The sequence below is a fragment of the Aythya fuligula genome, chromosome 18 (genome assembly GCF_009819795.1).
Source record: "Aythya fuligula isolate bAytFul2 chromosome 18, bAytFul2.pri, whole genome shotgun sequence".
In the NCBI taxonomy this organism is placed as follows: Eukaryota; Metazoa; Chordata; class Aves; order Anseriformes; family Anatidae; genus Aythya; species Aythya fuligula.
In genome coordinates, this window is record NC_045576.1 from 1,372,418 (window position 1) to 1,387,377 (window position 14,960).

A 14,960-nucleotide genomic window follows, 5' to 3' on the forward strand; every position below is an offset into this window, starting at 1 on the left:
AACACTGCCATGTTTCCCAGAAACCCCAAACTCAGAGCTGGCGGAGGTGAAAGTGCAGTTGCCCCCCCATGGTAACTCTTGTCACCTCCCCCATGATGAGGGATGTTTAGTGAGGAACACACTCTGGCTTCACTGGCACTGCTCGTACCGTGGATGAGTGATGAAGAAACTCCTACGTGTGCCAAGCTGCCAAGGAAAGTCCTCTTTGAAGCCTCCAGTGCTATGGGACACTTCACTGACTTTGCAGTACAGCCTTTTAGATGGATAGTGAATCACGGCTTGCCAATGTAAAATTAAAGGAGGCCAATTTTAAAATAAAATTTTATAGGCTTGAGCGACAAAATTTTACAACTTGTAATAATATCTTGCTTCTTCACTCTGCTATTTCCTGGCATAATGATGAAATGCAATAAATAAATACATAAAAATAATGACTCTTCCAGACCTTGTAGCTTTTGTTTTAATAGATGCTATTTAAATACACACAGACATAAAGATATCTACCTTTCAAACGCTGGTTACAAATGTTGGGAAGGCTGCCAAGAAAATGGCCTTTTATTTTTCCCCAATAGGTATCAAAAAGGAAACAATTTATATGTTGAAATTGCCTTTATTTTTGAATCCATAAATATTTGTTACTGACAAAAGTGGAAAAATCCTTAAGACTCTAAATTTTACTAAACTGATAATATTTTTGTTTACAGTACATACAGAATGTGCTTTTACAGGTAAGTATAACAACAAGAATAATACAGAGAAAAACAGTCAAATACTGCTCATCTTGAAGCTTGTTTAATGGTTAACCAAGAGTCTGTGCAAAGTTACAGATACAAATGTACTTCCTCTTCAGTACTACTGTATAATAAACATGGAATCCATAAACTGGGCTAAAGCACAAAAATATCCACTTAACCCCTCTTAGGAAATATTGTCCCCCAAACTAAAAATATTACAGTAAGAAGTGTCTTTCTCAGAGCCAAGAGATTCTTGCTACAAAAATGTCTAGCAGGTTTACAGATGGAAGGCTGGGAGTGGATACGAAGCACATGGGCGGAGGGTGGGGATTGGGGCAATGCACGTCTCCTCTGGTGGAGACCTCCTGTCGGGTCATGGTGGAGACGTGGGATATCACCTCGCTCGCTGCTCAGATTTGGCTTCCAGATTTATTCCAACATGTTCACAGCACGGGTCTGATTCTCCCCTTGCCCCCAGCAAGTGAAGCGTAGGTTGGTTTTCACGGCTGGGGTTTTGTGCTCAGTGAGGGCACGTTCTTGCAGCCTTGAACCAGCTAAGAGAGGCTGGGAACAACACCTTCCACCATCCACTTACAGACACACAACACAGAAGTGGTTGTTCTCTAAGAAACAACCCCAGCACAGGCTTATTGCTAACAACACATTTTATGAAAATATTTAAGCCCCCTTTTCATATATTTCCCCTTACTAACTTTTACTCAACTGAAATACACCTGATCATGAAATCTGTATGTGTTAAATATATTTCAGCAGAGTCCCTCCTTCTGGACCAAGCATTAAATTTGAAACAAACCTAAGACAAGCTACTTCTCCATCACATGAACTGCAGATGGCAAATTGATCACAAATTAGAACACTTACTTCAAATACAATTAAAGTTACCCTGTTTCACGATGGTTTTGTTTGTTGTGGAAGAAGATGAAGAAATCTTCCCAGCTACCAGGAACTACCCATCTCTTACAAAAACTTGATGCCAGGCTCTTGCAGACTTCTGGTGGGAAAGCTTCTGATAGACACAAGAACAGAAATATACATGCAGGAAGCCCAGATGCATGGGATTAGCTTTGCAGCCGGCCAGGTTAGCAAAACAGTAAGCAGAAATTAAATCTAGGCCAGGAAAGGAGGGCTTATTTCCAAGTAATTGTTTCACCCACCCACCCACCCACACCCATCCCCCAGTAACAGAGCATCGTTTATAAAAGGAACATTAAAACATTGAAAAATATTTCATTTTTCCGTAAAACACAATTCACTGTCATTAGAAGTCTTTTATGACAAAATTTCTGTTCCGTGTGGTGATCCGCATGGTTCATTAAAAATAGTTTTCCACATTTCAAAGAGTGAGTCAATAAATTTTGGAAGCTTAAATTCGTACAGGGTCATTTGGAATCTAATGACATTTTACAGTATGTATATATATATATGAGTATTTATGTATATACACATATACATACATGTATCTGTATTAATGAGATAATTGTATAAAACCCATTGCAGCTCACTATTAGGTGTTGCTGCTTGGGGAATGCAAATAATTATCAGTTTGTAGGAAATAATATAAACTTTTCTACATCACCCTCCCCCAGTCCCTGCACATGCACTCTGGGAACTGGATGCTCCACAGATGTGTGTTTCCACCTGTGAGTTGGAGAAAAAGACAGATCAATTCTTCATAGTACATTAGGTTAATCAAGGCAGATTATATTTTACTGTACAGAGGAATGTGACTGCTTTCTGCTTTCCTCCTGAGTGCAGAATGAGATGGTGACTCAGACAAGAGAAGAAGAAAGCAGAAAAATCACAGTGCAGGTAACAGCATCCTTAAGAGCTGCTGCCTGCCAGTGGGACCATGACCAGAAGGAAAGCAGTGGGAAGTCTGGGGAGCTGCATCCCCCTACCCAGCACTCTCTTTCCAGGTAGACACCGGATTGCAACACATCAGACATGATGTGGCAGGACAATGATGACAAATAATAATAAAAATGCTTTGCTTTTCTACAGTGTCTGTTGTGAGAGGGTCTCAAAGCACTTCACAGACATCATGGAACGAACCCTCATAATGTCTCTGCGGAATAGGAATAGTTGCTATTATCATCATGTGTTGACCACAGAAAATGGAAGTGCTAGGGACCAGGCTGTGGACCTTGACTTCCAGTCCTGGCCCAAGGGTCTTTTCAGTGACAAACTCTCAGAATGAGCAATAAGTTAAAAATGATGAACACCTCTGTGTGCTGAAATGCTACAACTCTAGATAGCAATACATTCCAGCACACAGCTCAAGCCATGGGAACACACAGTGCCCAGAAACAAATTGCAGTCATCCAGGCCATGGTGCCTTCTCAAAGAAATTGCTGAAAATTTTGTGTGGTAGTGACAGAGTCCCTGAAGAGATTTGGCCTAGAATTTTATTTTATTTTTTTTAATGGTTCTCATGGGACACATCTGCTTGAGACTGTTGTGTAGGTGGAAGAGGTGAGGAAAAAGGGCCACGATTTCTTTGGAGGATTATTGCCCAATAAGACAAGTTATCAGAGGGCTTGTGATGTTAGTCAGTATAAGAGAAGGCTCTGAGGTCCTGGAGCACAGCATAGCATCTGCATGGGCTACTCGAGTGAAAATTTTCCATATTTGCATCTGGTCCCGCAGCTTCTTAGCTCACAAACTGAACACTTAGACAAGGACTAGAGCTTGAGACATACAGCCATGGAAGTGGAAAGAGAGGAGCGTTCACCTACCCGTGGCCTCACATGGTCACTCTGCTCCTCTGTCCCTGCCACCTCAGCTCCTGGAGAGTTTAGATTGGACTCTCCTCTCCCACAGTGTTCTCATTTCCCTGCTTGCAGAGAAGACCCTGGCTTTGTATGGTCCAAAATTGACTGGAAAGGCCCCAGAATCTCAGTAAGGACTGCCTCCCCATCAGTAGCGTGCACTTCTCTTCTCTTCAAATCAGTCATGAATTTCACGTTGCAGGAAAGTCACCAAAGGCAGTGTTTTCACAGGGATTTGCATTCTGTGAAGAAATAGCCAGTGACTGAGCTGAGGAGCTTGAAGGAAGTTGGGGAGAGGAGTGTCCATCAAAGGAAAGGTCAGGAGATGAGGTGTGAGCCTTTTCTCTCTTGTCCCTCCCATGCTATTGAACTTCTATCCTGATCCACAGATAAATTTGTCTGTTGCCCAGAACAGTTTTGCCCAATGCTGCATGTTATTGACCATCTGGACCATGGAGACACTTATTTGTTCCTTCCCATCTCAGTTTCCGTCAAACAAAGCCCCAGTACTCCTCTCAGATGAATTCTATTCTGAACACAGTCTCCATCAGGTGGGGCAGAAGAAAGTCCATGAACTAGGAGCAGCAACCCCAGGATGGTGTGGGAAAGAGAAGGGCCTTGGATCCCTTTTGAAAACTGCAGCACAGTGAAAGTCAGCTTGGCTCCCCCTCTGTGGCCTCTCTAAATTCCACCTGGAGTAGACAGCATGCTCCTCGTGCCTACCCTGCACCAGAAGATGCAGGTGCTGCATCATCAGCTGCCACGTGAGAGTCAAATTCACAACAACCCACAATCCTTGTATGTAGTATTGAGCTGGGAACAGCATTAAGGCCAGGAGGTGGGAAGTATTTGAGGGGTGGAGAACAGAGATAATTTAAATGGAGTTTAGTAAAGAGTCAAGTAGGAGAAGCCTCAATGTGGGTAAGCAGAATGTGAAAAGTACCATATGGGAATGTGTTTGCAACCTAAAGTCAGTCATCTTTTCACCCCAAGGAGGGAGCGTGCCTGTCATTTTGGTTGGGTGCAGGGGTGTGTGTGTGTGTGTGTGTTGCATGTGGTGGTGCTTTGAGTTCACACCAGGGACAGTGAGTGCTGGATAGTGTCCGGCACTACTGCAGTTACAGCGCTGGGTCTGGGGGGCCTCTGAGATCCTTTCCTGGCCAAAGAAGTGCATTCTAGTGTGAGTTGGTTCTACAGAATTTGATAGGAGCAAAAATGAAGAAAATAAATAAATAAATAGATAGATAAATAAATAAACAAATCAGATCTCAAGCTGTATAGAAAGCCAGAGATAAAATCCTCACAAATTCTGGACCCATGAGTCTATTTTTTAAAGATTTTACAAATATACAGTATCTAATTACCATTATATCAGATATACAACATGCCCATTTATTATAATTATGCTGGATATATAATTTATATGCATGAAATGTAACTGCATGGCTAGGATTGGGACTCAGTGGAATTGGAATGTGGAAGGTTTCTTTCCTGGGCCATTACCTAGTAAGACAATCACAGAAAATTACCGGCCTACTTTTTGGTAGACAGACACCCTCAGCTTTGTGTTTCTGCTAAGGGACAGAAAGAGATTTGCTACATACAGAGTTCTAAGTTGCAACTGAGAGGAGGAAATATGTCTAGCAACAGGGGAACTGGGCCACTGGAAAATACTGTCAGGAAAAGAAACTCTTGTGGAGAAACCCAGGCTCACTGAAAACCATGATAGGCTTTCCTGGCAGGGGTTTTCGTGGAGTCAGGGCTTCCCCCAGTACAGGTCAGCAGCATGAAGCTGAACAAATTCTGGTGCTGTAGGCTCAGCAGTGGCAAGAAGCTGAAGAAAGAGAGAGCCTGTTCTCCCTTCCTATTTACATGTTGGAGACACTGAGATACTAGAATGTGGAGAAAGGGTCTAACAAGCATTTCAGTATATTTGTGCTTATTGAACACATCAACCCCACTACTTCCTACACTGAGAGAGCAGGCGATTTGTAGGCACTAGTATATTTTTATCTTATGAGCATATTTAATATAAACTAAATTGTTATTTCTCAGCCAGGCTATTCTTGTCCCTAGATCTGCCAGTCCCCTAGCAAAGTCTTCCCTTGAATTTGCTCCAAGGGTGAGGAAGACCAGATGGATGGGTGCTGGCTGATACCGAGCTGTCTGGAGGTGATCCCCAGCAGCCAGAAGCTTACCTACTTGCTGCTGAAAGGTAGCTTGATGGCTGGCATGAGGGATGAGAACAGGGCCCCTTCCTACCAGGATGGGGTGCTGCATTTTCTCCTCCCCGTCACAGGCTGCATGAGACTGGTTCTACTTGTAGCAATTGAAAAGTCCTAAATTGATAAAAATAATCAGATAATGCAGGTGAGCCCTTGGAAGGAGCCATCTACTACTATGGCTTTCTTTGACAGAAACTGATGCATGTCAGGAAATTTCCTCCATTATCCCTCACTAACTTCAGTTTGGTTGGGTTCTCCTTATGTCATCAATGTAGGGGTGGCTTTAAAAACAACAATATGGGTGGGACTGTCAGAGAAGTCTTTTCAGACACTGAGTTATTAGAGGTTATCTTGGCCTATAAGGCCACTGCAGTATGGGGTGAGGTGGCCACCCCAGTCCTTACTGAATATCTACAATGCTCGGGGTCATGATATCAAACAGTCACCTCTGTTTTGCTCGCTGTACGGTAGTGATGGTGGTGTCCTGGAATATAATGCAGCTGCTCTACTGTGTTGTGCCGTCGGGAGGCGAATGCTTGGCGCTTGGCGGAAGTTGGGTTCATACCTAAGGTATTGTACAAGTTATTTGAGGCACTGGGATGGGAGTGCATTTTTGTCATCCTGTAGCGATCCAAGACGGGTGTGGAAACAAAGACGTCTGTGTGTGACAATGCCCGTGACATTGACTGCTCAGGGTATCCCGACCGCTCTGGGGAGAGCAGGGGGTCTTGGGAGTGGAGGCGCTCGGCGGACAGAAGCTGTTCATCTGAGAGGATCCGTTCATAGGACATGCTAAACTCCTCGGGCATGATCCTCTCAGGGGACAGCACCCTGTCCTGGGACATGGCCCTGATGGGACGGCGGGGCCTCTCCCTGTGGTTGGTCTGCTGAGACATTTTGATGACGTTGATAGGGAGCGTGCCCCGGGCTGCCAGGTCAGGCAGGTGTCTCCTCCTCATGTAATACTCATCAGCCTCTTTGTCAGCTGTGGGAAAAGAAGGGGAACAGTTAGAAATGTCAGAGCCATGTCCCACAGGCTGTGTGCTTCACACAGCCGTGGAGAAGCCTCCTGAGGACTGTCTCCAGCAGCTGGACCTGGGCATGGACATCCACGTCAGGATGCTGCCTGTCAGAGAGGCACCAGCCCTGCATTGTTGTGTGGCCATGGGCTTATGGCAAACAGAGACAGCTCCAAATGCATGGATACAGATGCTATTCCCTGTGTGATGCATCACACCTTCCCACACCATGACACAACAGACTCCATGCGTTGCTGAGTACAGATCTTGGTACGACACGATTTAAACAAACAGCAAGTCATGGCGAAGTTATCCAACATCACCTTTGCAATACAAAGGAAGCATAGGGAAGGTGAGCTGGAGCAGCCAAGTTTCCCATTTGGGGAAACCCATGCCTCGTTTTTGGCCTCAGATGTAGATGTGCTGTGGCATCCCTAACTGATGTCATTGCATTTTAAATGTCTGTTTTTAAATAAAAAAGAAAAGTAGCTGTGGTGGGCTCTCTCTAAGACATTGAATCATCTGTCTGAGATTTTATTTTCCAGTTTTTCCAGATATTTTGCTTGATATTGTAGAATTTATCTCATGAAAAGTTTCTTGCTCATTTTGCTTCTTCTCTGTCTTAAACTATATCTTTGTTGCTCAGGATAATGATAACTCAGCACATAGACACAGACACACAGCATCATCTTTTTGTATTTCAAACATATGAGGATGTCATGTGTTGCAGATATATCCCAACATATCACTTTAATCCCAGAGCAGATGGAATAACCTGACTCTGACTCAAGCAACTTGCAATTTGAAGATGAAGCAAAAAAAAAAAAAAAACAAAAAACAAACAACCCAACTTTCTGGTAAAACTAACTGATGTTCATATGCCATAAGCAGGTAAGATATGTAAGATTAATCAACAGTTGCTGGGCTTCAAAGCCAGTGCAGCTTGTGGACTGCTATGATGTGCCTGTGACTGCAGGATGCACGAAGCTTCCCCACACAAAGGTAAAGTGAAGTTCTCCACCTTACAGAGAGAGCAAGATCTCTTGCAAAGTGACCTAATGGGAGCTGCTTAGCACAGGTACTACAGAGTTGAGAACGCGCATGATCCAATATACCCTTTCATTATCAATCTCAAGCCAAGTGTTGATGGGCAAAGACCTCATCTCCTATAGGCCACACACAGCTCCTAGTACCTGTCATAAAATTCATTTGCAAAGTCTTTTGCCTATAAGATAAATACAATACAGATATATCATAAAGATAATAAAAAATAACCCCTTTTCTCAGCTTTAGTATTTCACTCCATTGATGTAGGTGATGTAAGATGGGAAAGTATCAGATAGAGGAGGAGGAAAAAATTATGTGTGGTGTTGCTGAGGTTGCTCAAGTGATAAAAATTGCAAATCTCTGCTGCAAGACAGTCTAGGCAACCATGGGGTGTGCGAAGTAGATGATCCTCTCATGGGACAGCACCTTGTCCTGAGACATGGCTCTGAGGGGATGGTGGGTCCAGACCCTGTGTCTTCAAATGCTTACAGTCTATGTAGACATTCAAAATACCTAGTAGTTAAATAGGAATTTGGTGAGGAAATTGCTCTGTTTACTCTGACACGGACATAGATCTATAGGTTTTAGACATTACATTGGATGAGGAATTGGCTAGTTGTCCCACGAGGCAGAGTTATCTGAGGAAACGCCAATGCCTTATGATACAAGACCAAGTGTTGACAACACCCCAAAAGTTAGCTCACAAGAGAACAGTTTAAAATTAGTGTCTTAAGCTCTTCAGGAGGAACTCAGAGTGCTTTAAGCAGCCTGTGATGGATGCTCTCACGCACTGGTCTCCTCCTTTCCTCTCCCACATGCTCAGCGCTCTCTTTCATGCCCCCGGCTGCCGTTATTCATGTTTCTCCAAATATTCCAAATACCCTAGAAGGTTCGTGAAGAGAATGGTTGGTCTTATCTCAGCATCCAAAAATACAAACTGAGAATATGTGTGCTGAAATGCATGCCCTGTTAGCACCATCGTTTCAGTCAAGCTCTTCTTTACAACCTACTAATTGCCAGGGTATGAAGATTACCCAGAGCACTCCTCTGTTGGCATGCTTGCCATGAATTAGCTTTGCTTACTAGAGTATATATTGTAGAAATGAGTCGCTTTTTGCCATCAAAAACTTCTTGGAGGAATCTTGTTGCAAAGGTCAGATAGCAGCTCCCCTGGAATCAAATGACTTGTCCTTTCAAAATCACCTTATATGAAGCCTGAGAAGGACTGGGGAATTTTGATATGGCCACAGGAATTTTAGATATCTGTTTTCTATCATGTGGCCATAGATAGACTTGCATACACTTAATGTGCACAGACTTGATAATGATGTGTAAGGCTGGTTGCAGAATAGGAGCTGAGCAATTAGCACTTTGGCACTTGGCCTCTGCTCTGGAAGAGAGAACTGCTGCTGGATTTGCCCAAGTGACTCTAAATAGATGTAATTAAAGCAGAGAACATCCCAAATGGAGATGTGCTTGGATGCTCACACCTGGCTGTGGTAATTGCCAGCAGGAGCTAAACCAGTTTAAGTGACGTTTGCAGCAGTTTGATTCTGTTAGTGAGGTGGCAGAATCAGCTGATTAAAAGTGGTTCAAAGTTGTTCCTTGCTAATTTAGGTAAAAAATGCAGCATGGTCTACACTCTAAAAAAAAAAAAAAAAAAAAAAAAGCCAATTAGAAACATAAAAATATATCCTTTCCTTCCATTTTCCATCTCTGTAAGCAGTGTAGAAGTCTCCATGGCCTTTTACTAGCAGTGGCTAACCCATTCAGGGACCTGATTTCATTTTAAAGGTGTTCTGAGGCTCATGCAGGCTGTCTCCTTCTTTGCTGCTGAGAGACACATGTAGATGTTGGCACATCTACATGTTCTACATATTCCAGAAACATTTTCAGGTGCAGACAAACTTCACATCTCCATCTCAGAGGAATCAAAACCACAAACTCCATGCTAGCTGGCTTAAGCAGGCACAAAGCAGACATTTAACAGGCTGCTGTCTCTGAAAGGTAGTGCCAGCTGAGCAGCACTGGACTGGTGATGGAGAGCAGAGTTTGAGGAGGGGTTGGGTGCATTGTGTCACATGAGTGCCTTTGTGCCAAGGAGGAAGCTCTGTGGCAACTTTTCTACTGCAGTGAAGAGCAGTGAAACAAGCACACCTCCAGGCTTCTGAGTTCCAAGGCTCCAGGTGCTTCACCCCATGGGTGGTGGTGGAACTGCTGATGTCTGTTTATATTTGTCTGCTGAAACCCAAATGTCTCCAAGACCTGAAACCTGCTAGTCTGTTTCATCTCTTCCTTGTTGCACCAGAAAGTTCACAGGGATAATGAGGCATTCATAGTGCTATCCCTTATCATTTTATTGATGCTCATGTGATAACTGACATTTTTAATTTTAGCCAAAATAAAACTGCAATCAAACAAGTTTCTCCCTCATGGATGTGCTTAAAATTCAAAAACGTATCCTGAGTGGATTTCTAAAGGACAGAAATGATGAGTAGACAAAAGTAAATCACTGGTCTATTGATTAACAGTGAGTTTTCTCTCTCTCTCTCTTTTTTTTTTTTTTAATTCTTTTTCTTTTTTTAATTCTTTTTCTTTTCTTTTCTTTTCTTTTCTTTTCTTTTCTTTTCTTTTCTTTTCTTTTCTTTTCTTTTCTCTTCTCTTCTCTTCTCTTCTCTTCTCTTCTCTTCTCTTCTCTTCTCTTCTCTTCTCTTCTCTTCTCTTCTCTTCCTCTTCCTCTTCCTCTTCCTCTTTCAAAATCAGTATTATATTTGTGGGACTTTACTCATGTTTTTCAAATGCTTGGAAGTGGAATTACTAGAAATTACATTTTCTAGACATTTTTTCCCCCTTCCCATTCTTTCCCCCTTTGTTAATCTTTGGAACATTGACCAGGGTTGGTCTCATCAAACTTCAGAAATGTTTGAGTGCTTCATCTTGACTTGGCTTTAGGACGAGCTGACTTGGCCAAGAGCGTTGTTTTGTTGTTGTTGTTGTTGTTTTTGTTTTGCTTCTCTTATTTAGAGGGAATGCCTAAATGAGTGTTCTTCCTCATATGTCTCACCTCAATATGTCTAAGATGAGTGAGACAAACCCATCGCAGTAAGGCAGAGCAGAGCTCCTCCGACACTAATCTTAGCTTCCCAACCTGGTACGCCCCTCTGACTATTACCCTCTTTTGATAGTCCAGGCGGGCAGTGACAACATCGAAGAGAGAAGCCTGAGGGCTATCAAAAGAGACTTTAGGGGACTGGGTCGGTTAGTGGATGGAGCGGGAGTGCAGGTGGTGTTTTCATCCATCCCTACGGTGGCAGGGAGGGGTTCAGAGAGGACACAGAAAGCCCACCTGTTAAACACGTGGCTCCGGGGCTGGTGCCAACGCAGAAATCTTGGTTTTTTTGATCATGGGGCACTTTACTCAGCACCTGGCCTGATGGCCGCAGACGGGTCCCTATCTTTTAGGGGAAAAAGGATCCTGGGCCAGGAGCTGGCAGGGCTCATTGAGAGGACTTTAAACTAGGTAGGAAGGGGGATGGGGCTGAAGCTAGGATTGTTGGGGCTGTGCCAGGGGGAACGATGGCAAGGCCGAAGGATAAGGCAATGGCCCAGCTGAAGTGCATCTACACCAATGCACGCAGCATGGGTAACAAACAGGAGGAGCTGGAAGCCATCGTGCGGCAGGCAGGCTACGACTTGGTTGCCATCACGGAGACGTGGTGGGACCAGTCTCATGACTGGAGTGCTGCAATGCCTGGCTATAAGCTCTATAGAAGGGACAGGCAGCACAGAAGGGGTGGTGGGGTGGCTCTCTAAATTAGAGAGTCTTTTGAGGTTGTAGAACTCGAGGCTGGGAACGACAAGGTCGAGTCCCTTTGGGTTAGGATTGGCAGGGACAACAAGGCTAGTGTCCTGGTCGGGGTCTGCTATAGACCGCCGAACCAGGATGAGGAGACGGATGAGGAACTCTACAGGCAGCTGACACAAGTTGCAAAATCGTCAGCTCTTGTACTCGTGGGGGACTTCAACTTCCCTGACATATCCTGGAAGCACAACACAGCCCTGAGAAAGCAGTCTAGGAGGTTTCTGGAGAGCGTGGAAGATAGCTTCCTGATGCAGCTGGTTAGTGAGCCTACCAGGGGAGGTGCCCCGCTAGACCTTCTCTTCACAAACAGAGAAGGACTGGTGGAGGATGTGATTGTCGGGAGCTGTCTTGGGCAGAGTGACCACGCAATGGTGGAGTTCACTATTCTTGGCGAGGCCAGGAAGGGGACCAGTAAAACCGCTGTATTGGACTTTCGGAGGGCTGACTTTGAGCTGCTCAGGACACTAGTTGGTGGAGTCCCTTGGGAGGCGGTTCTGAAGGGCAGAGGGGTCCAGGAAGGCTGGGCGCTCTTCAAGAGGGAAATCTTAATGGCGCAGGAACGGTCTGTCCCCAAGTGCCCAAAGATGAGCTGGCGGGGAAGAAGACTGGCCTGGCTCAACAGAGAATTGTGGCTTGATCTTAGGAGAAAAAAGAGGGTTTATAAGCTTTGGAAAAGTGGGCAGGCCACTAGGGAGGACTTTAAGGATGTAGCGAGGCTGTGCAGGGACAAAATTAGGAAGGCTAAAGCTCATCTGGAGCTCAATCTGGCTACTGCCGTTAAAGATAACAAAAAACGTTTCTATAAATACATCAACACAAAAAGGAGGACTAAGGAGAATCTCCATCCTTTACTGGATGCGGGGGGAAACTTAGTTACAAGAGATGAGGAAAAGGCGGAGGTGCTCAATGCCTTCTTTGCCTCAGTCTTTAGCGGCAATACCGGTTGTTCTCTGGATACTCAGTACCCTGAGCTGGTGGAAGGGGATGGGGAGCAGGATGTGGCCCTCACTATCCATGAAGAACTGGTTGGTGACCTGCTACGGCACTTAGATGTGCACGAGTCGATGGGGCCGGATGGGATCCACCCAAGGGTACTGAGAGAACTGGCAGAGGAGCTGGCCAAGCCACTATCCATCATTTATCAGCAGTCCTGGCTATCGGGGGAGGTCCCAGTTGACTGGCGGCTAGCAAATGTGACGCCCATCTACAAGAAGGGCCGGAGGGCAGACCCGGGAAATTACAGGCCTGTCAGTTTGACCTCAGTGTCAGGGAAGCTCATGGAGCAGATCCTCCTGAGAGTCATCACGCAGCACTTGCAGGGCAAGCAGGCGATCAGGCCCAGTCAGCATGGGTTTATGAAAGGCAGGTCCTGCTTGACGAACCTGATCTCCTTCTATGACAAAGTGACGCACTGGGTGGATGAGGGAAAGGCTGTGGATGTGGTCTACCTTGACTTCAGCAAGGCTTTTGACACCGTCTCCCACAGCATTCTCCTCAAGAAACTGGCTGCCCTAGGCTTGGACTGGCGCACACTTCGTTGGGTTAGAAACTGGCTGGATAGCCGGGCCCAAAGAGTCGTGGTGAATGGAGTCAAGTCCAGTTGGAGGCCAGTCACTAGTGGTGTCCCCCAGGGCTCGGTGCTGGGGCCGGTCCTCTTTAATATCTTCATCGATGATCCGGACGAGGGCATTGAGTGCACCCTCAGTAAGTTTGCAGATGACACCAAGCTATGCGCATGTGTCGATCTGCTTGAGGGTAGGAAAGCTCTGCAGGAGGATCTGGATAGGCTGCACCGATGGGCTGAGGTCAACTGCATGAAGTTTAACAAGGCCAAGTGCCGGGTCCTGCACCTGGGGCGCAATAACCCCAAGCAGAGCTATAGGCCGGGAGAGGAATGGTTGGAGAGCTGCCAGGCAGAGAAGGACCTGGGAGTGATGGTGGATAGTCAGCTGAATATGAGCCAGCAGTGTGCTCAGGTGGCCAAGAAGGCCAACGGCATCCTGGCTTGTATCAGGAACAGTGTGACCAGCAGGGCTAGGGAGGTGATCGTCCCCCTGTACTCAGCTCTGGTGAGGCCGCACCTCGAGTACTGTGTTCAGTTTTGGGCCCCTCGCTACAAGAAGGACATCGAGGTGCTTGAGCGGGTGCAGAGAAGGGCGACGAAGCTGGTGAGGGGCCTGGAGAACAAGTCCTACGAGGAGCGGTTGAGGGAGCTGGGCTTGTTCAGCCTGGAGAAGAGGAGGCTCAGGGGCGACCTTATCGCTCTCTATAGGTACCTCAAGGGAGGCTGTAACGAGGTGGGGGTTGGTCTGTTCTCCCACGTGCCTGGTGACAGGACAAGGGGGAATGGGCTTAAGTTGAGCCAGGGGAGTTTTAGGTTAGATGTTAGGAAGAACTTCTTCACTGAAAGGGTTGTGAGGCATTGGAATGGGCTGCCCAGGGAAGTGGTTCAGTCACCATCCCTGGAAGTCTTCAAAAGACGTTTAGATGTAGAGCTTAGGGATATGGTTTAGTGGGGACTGCTAGCGTTAGGTCAGAGGTTGGACTCGATGATCTTGAGGTCTCTTCCAACCTAGAAATTCTGTGATTCTGTGATTCTGTAATCAGGGAGATGAGGTACATTGGTGGAGTTCTAGGAAGAGAGTGTGGAAAAGCTAAGGATGGTTTTTATTCTCATGGCTGTAAGTTAGCATGACTAAAACATGTGCATGTCTGTAAGCAAGATCATCAGAGCAATTTTTTTGTTTTTCTCAAAGGTACTTCTCTGCTTTTCTTTCTTAGCAATTCCAGTGTATTCCCTCTTTGGACTTGTCTCTCCTGTTTCAATTGGCTTTAACAGTTTCAAGCTGCCTAGTCATTTGTGATGATTCTTCAGCCCATTCCGAGTGCCTTAATATGCCTGAAAACATCAGCTTCCATTCTGAGTGACCTTTCCCACTTGTTTGGAAGCAGCTTTTCCCTGGGGTGCTGGGTAGGGCAGAATTAACATGGATGCTCTTGCTTGGCTGCATGATCCCACACCCCATGCACCACTGCTCTTCCCCTGCACAAGCCCAGCAGGGTGAGGGCAAAGTTGGCACAGAGCATCCCGTGGAGAGGCCCTCAGAGATCCTCCAGCCTGGCTCTACTGGTAGCACCCCCCAGCTGGGTCTCCAGGTGTCTGTGCTGTGAAGCAGCTGTGTTTCCTTGTTGCACAAATCACTTAGATGAGTCTCCTAGACTGGGAAATACTTCATTAAGTTCTAGGCATCAAAAATCAGGCTTGTTATCCAGCAACAGGCTAG

The 14,960-nt window shown here is 45.6% G+C and overlaps 1 protein-coding gene across 1 annotated transcript in view; it reads right to left on the reverse strand.

Annotated features, from left to right (window-relative positions):
• Window positions 1-460: 460 nt before the first annotated feature.
• SHISA6 (shisa family member 6) overlaps window positions 461-14,960 on the reverse strand; it is a 260,856-nt gene continuing 246,356 nt past the window's right edge. Inside the window, exon 6 of the mRNA XM_032199647.1 lies at window positions 461-6,733. Within this exon, the coding sequence (XP_032055538.1) occupies window positions 6,183-6,733 (551 nt within the window). The 3' untranslated portion in view covers window positions 461-6,182. The remainder of the gene's footprint in view (window positions 6,734-14,960) is intronic.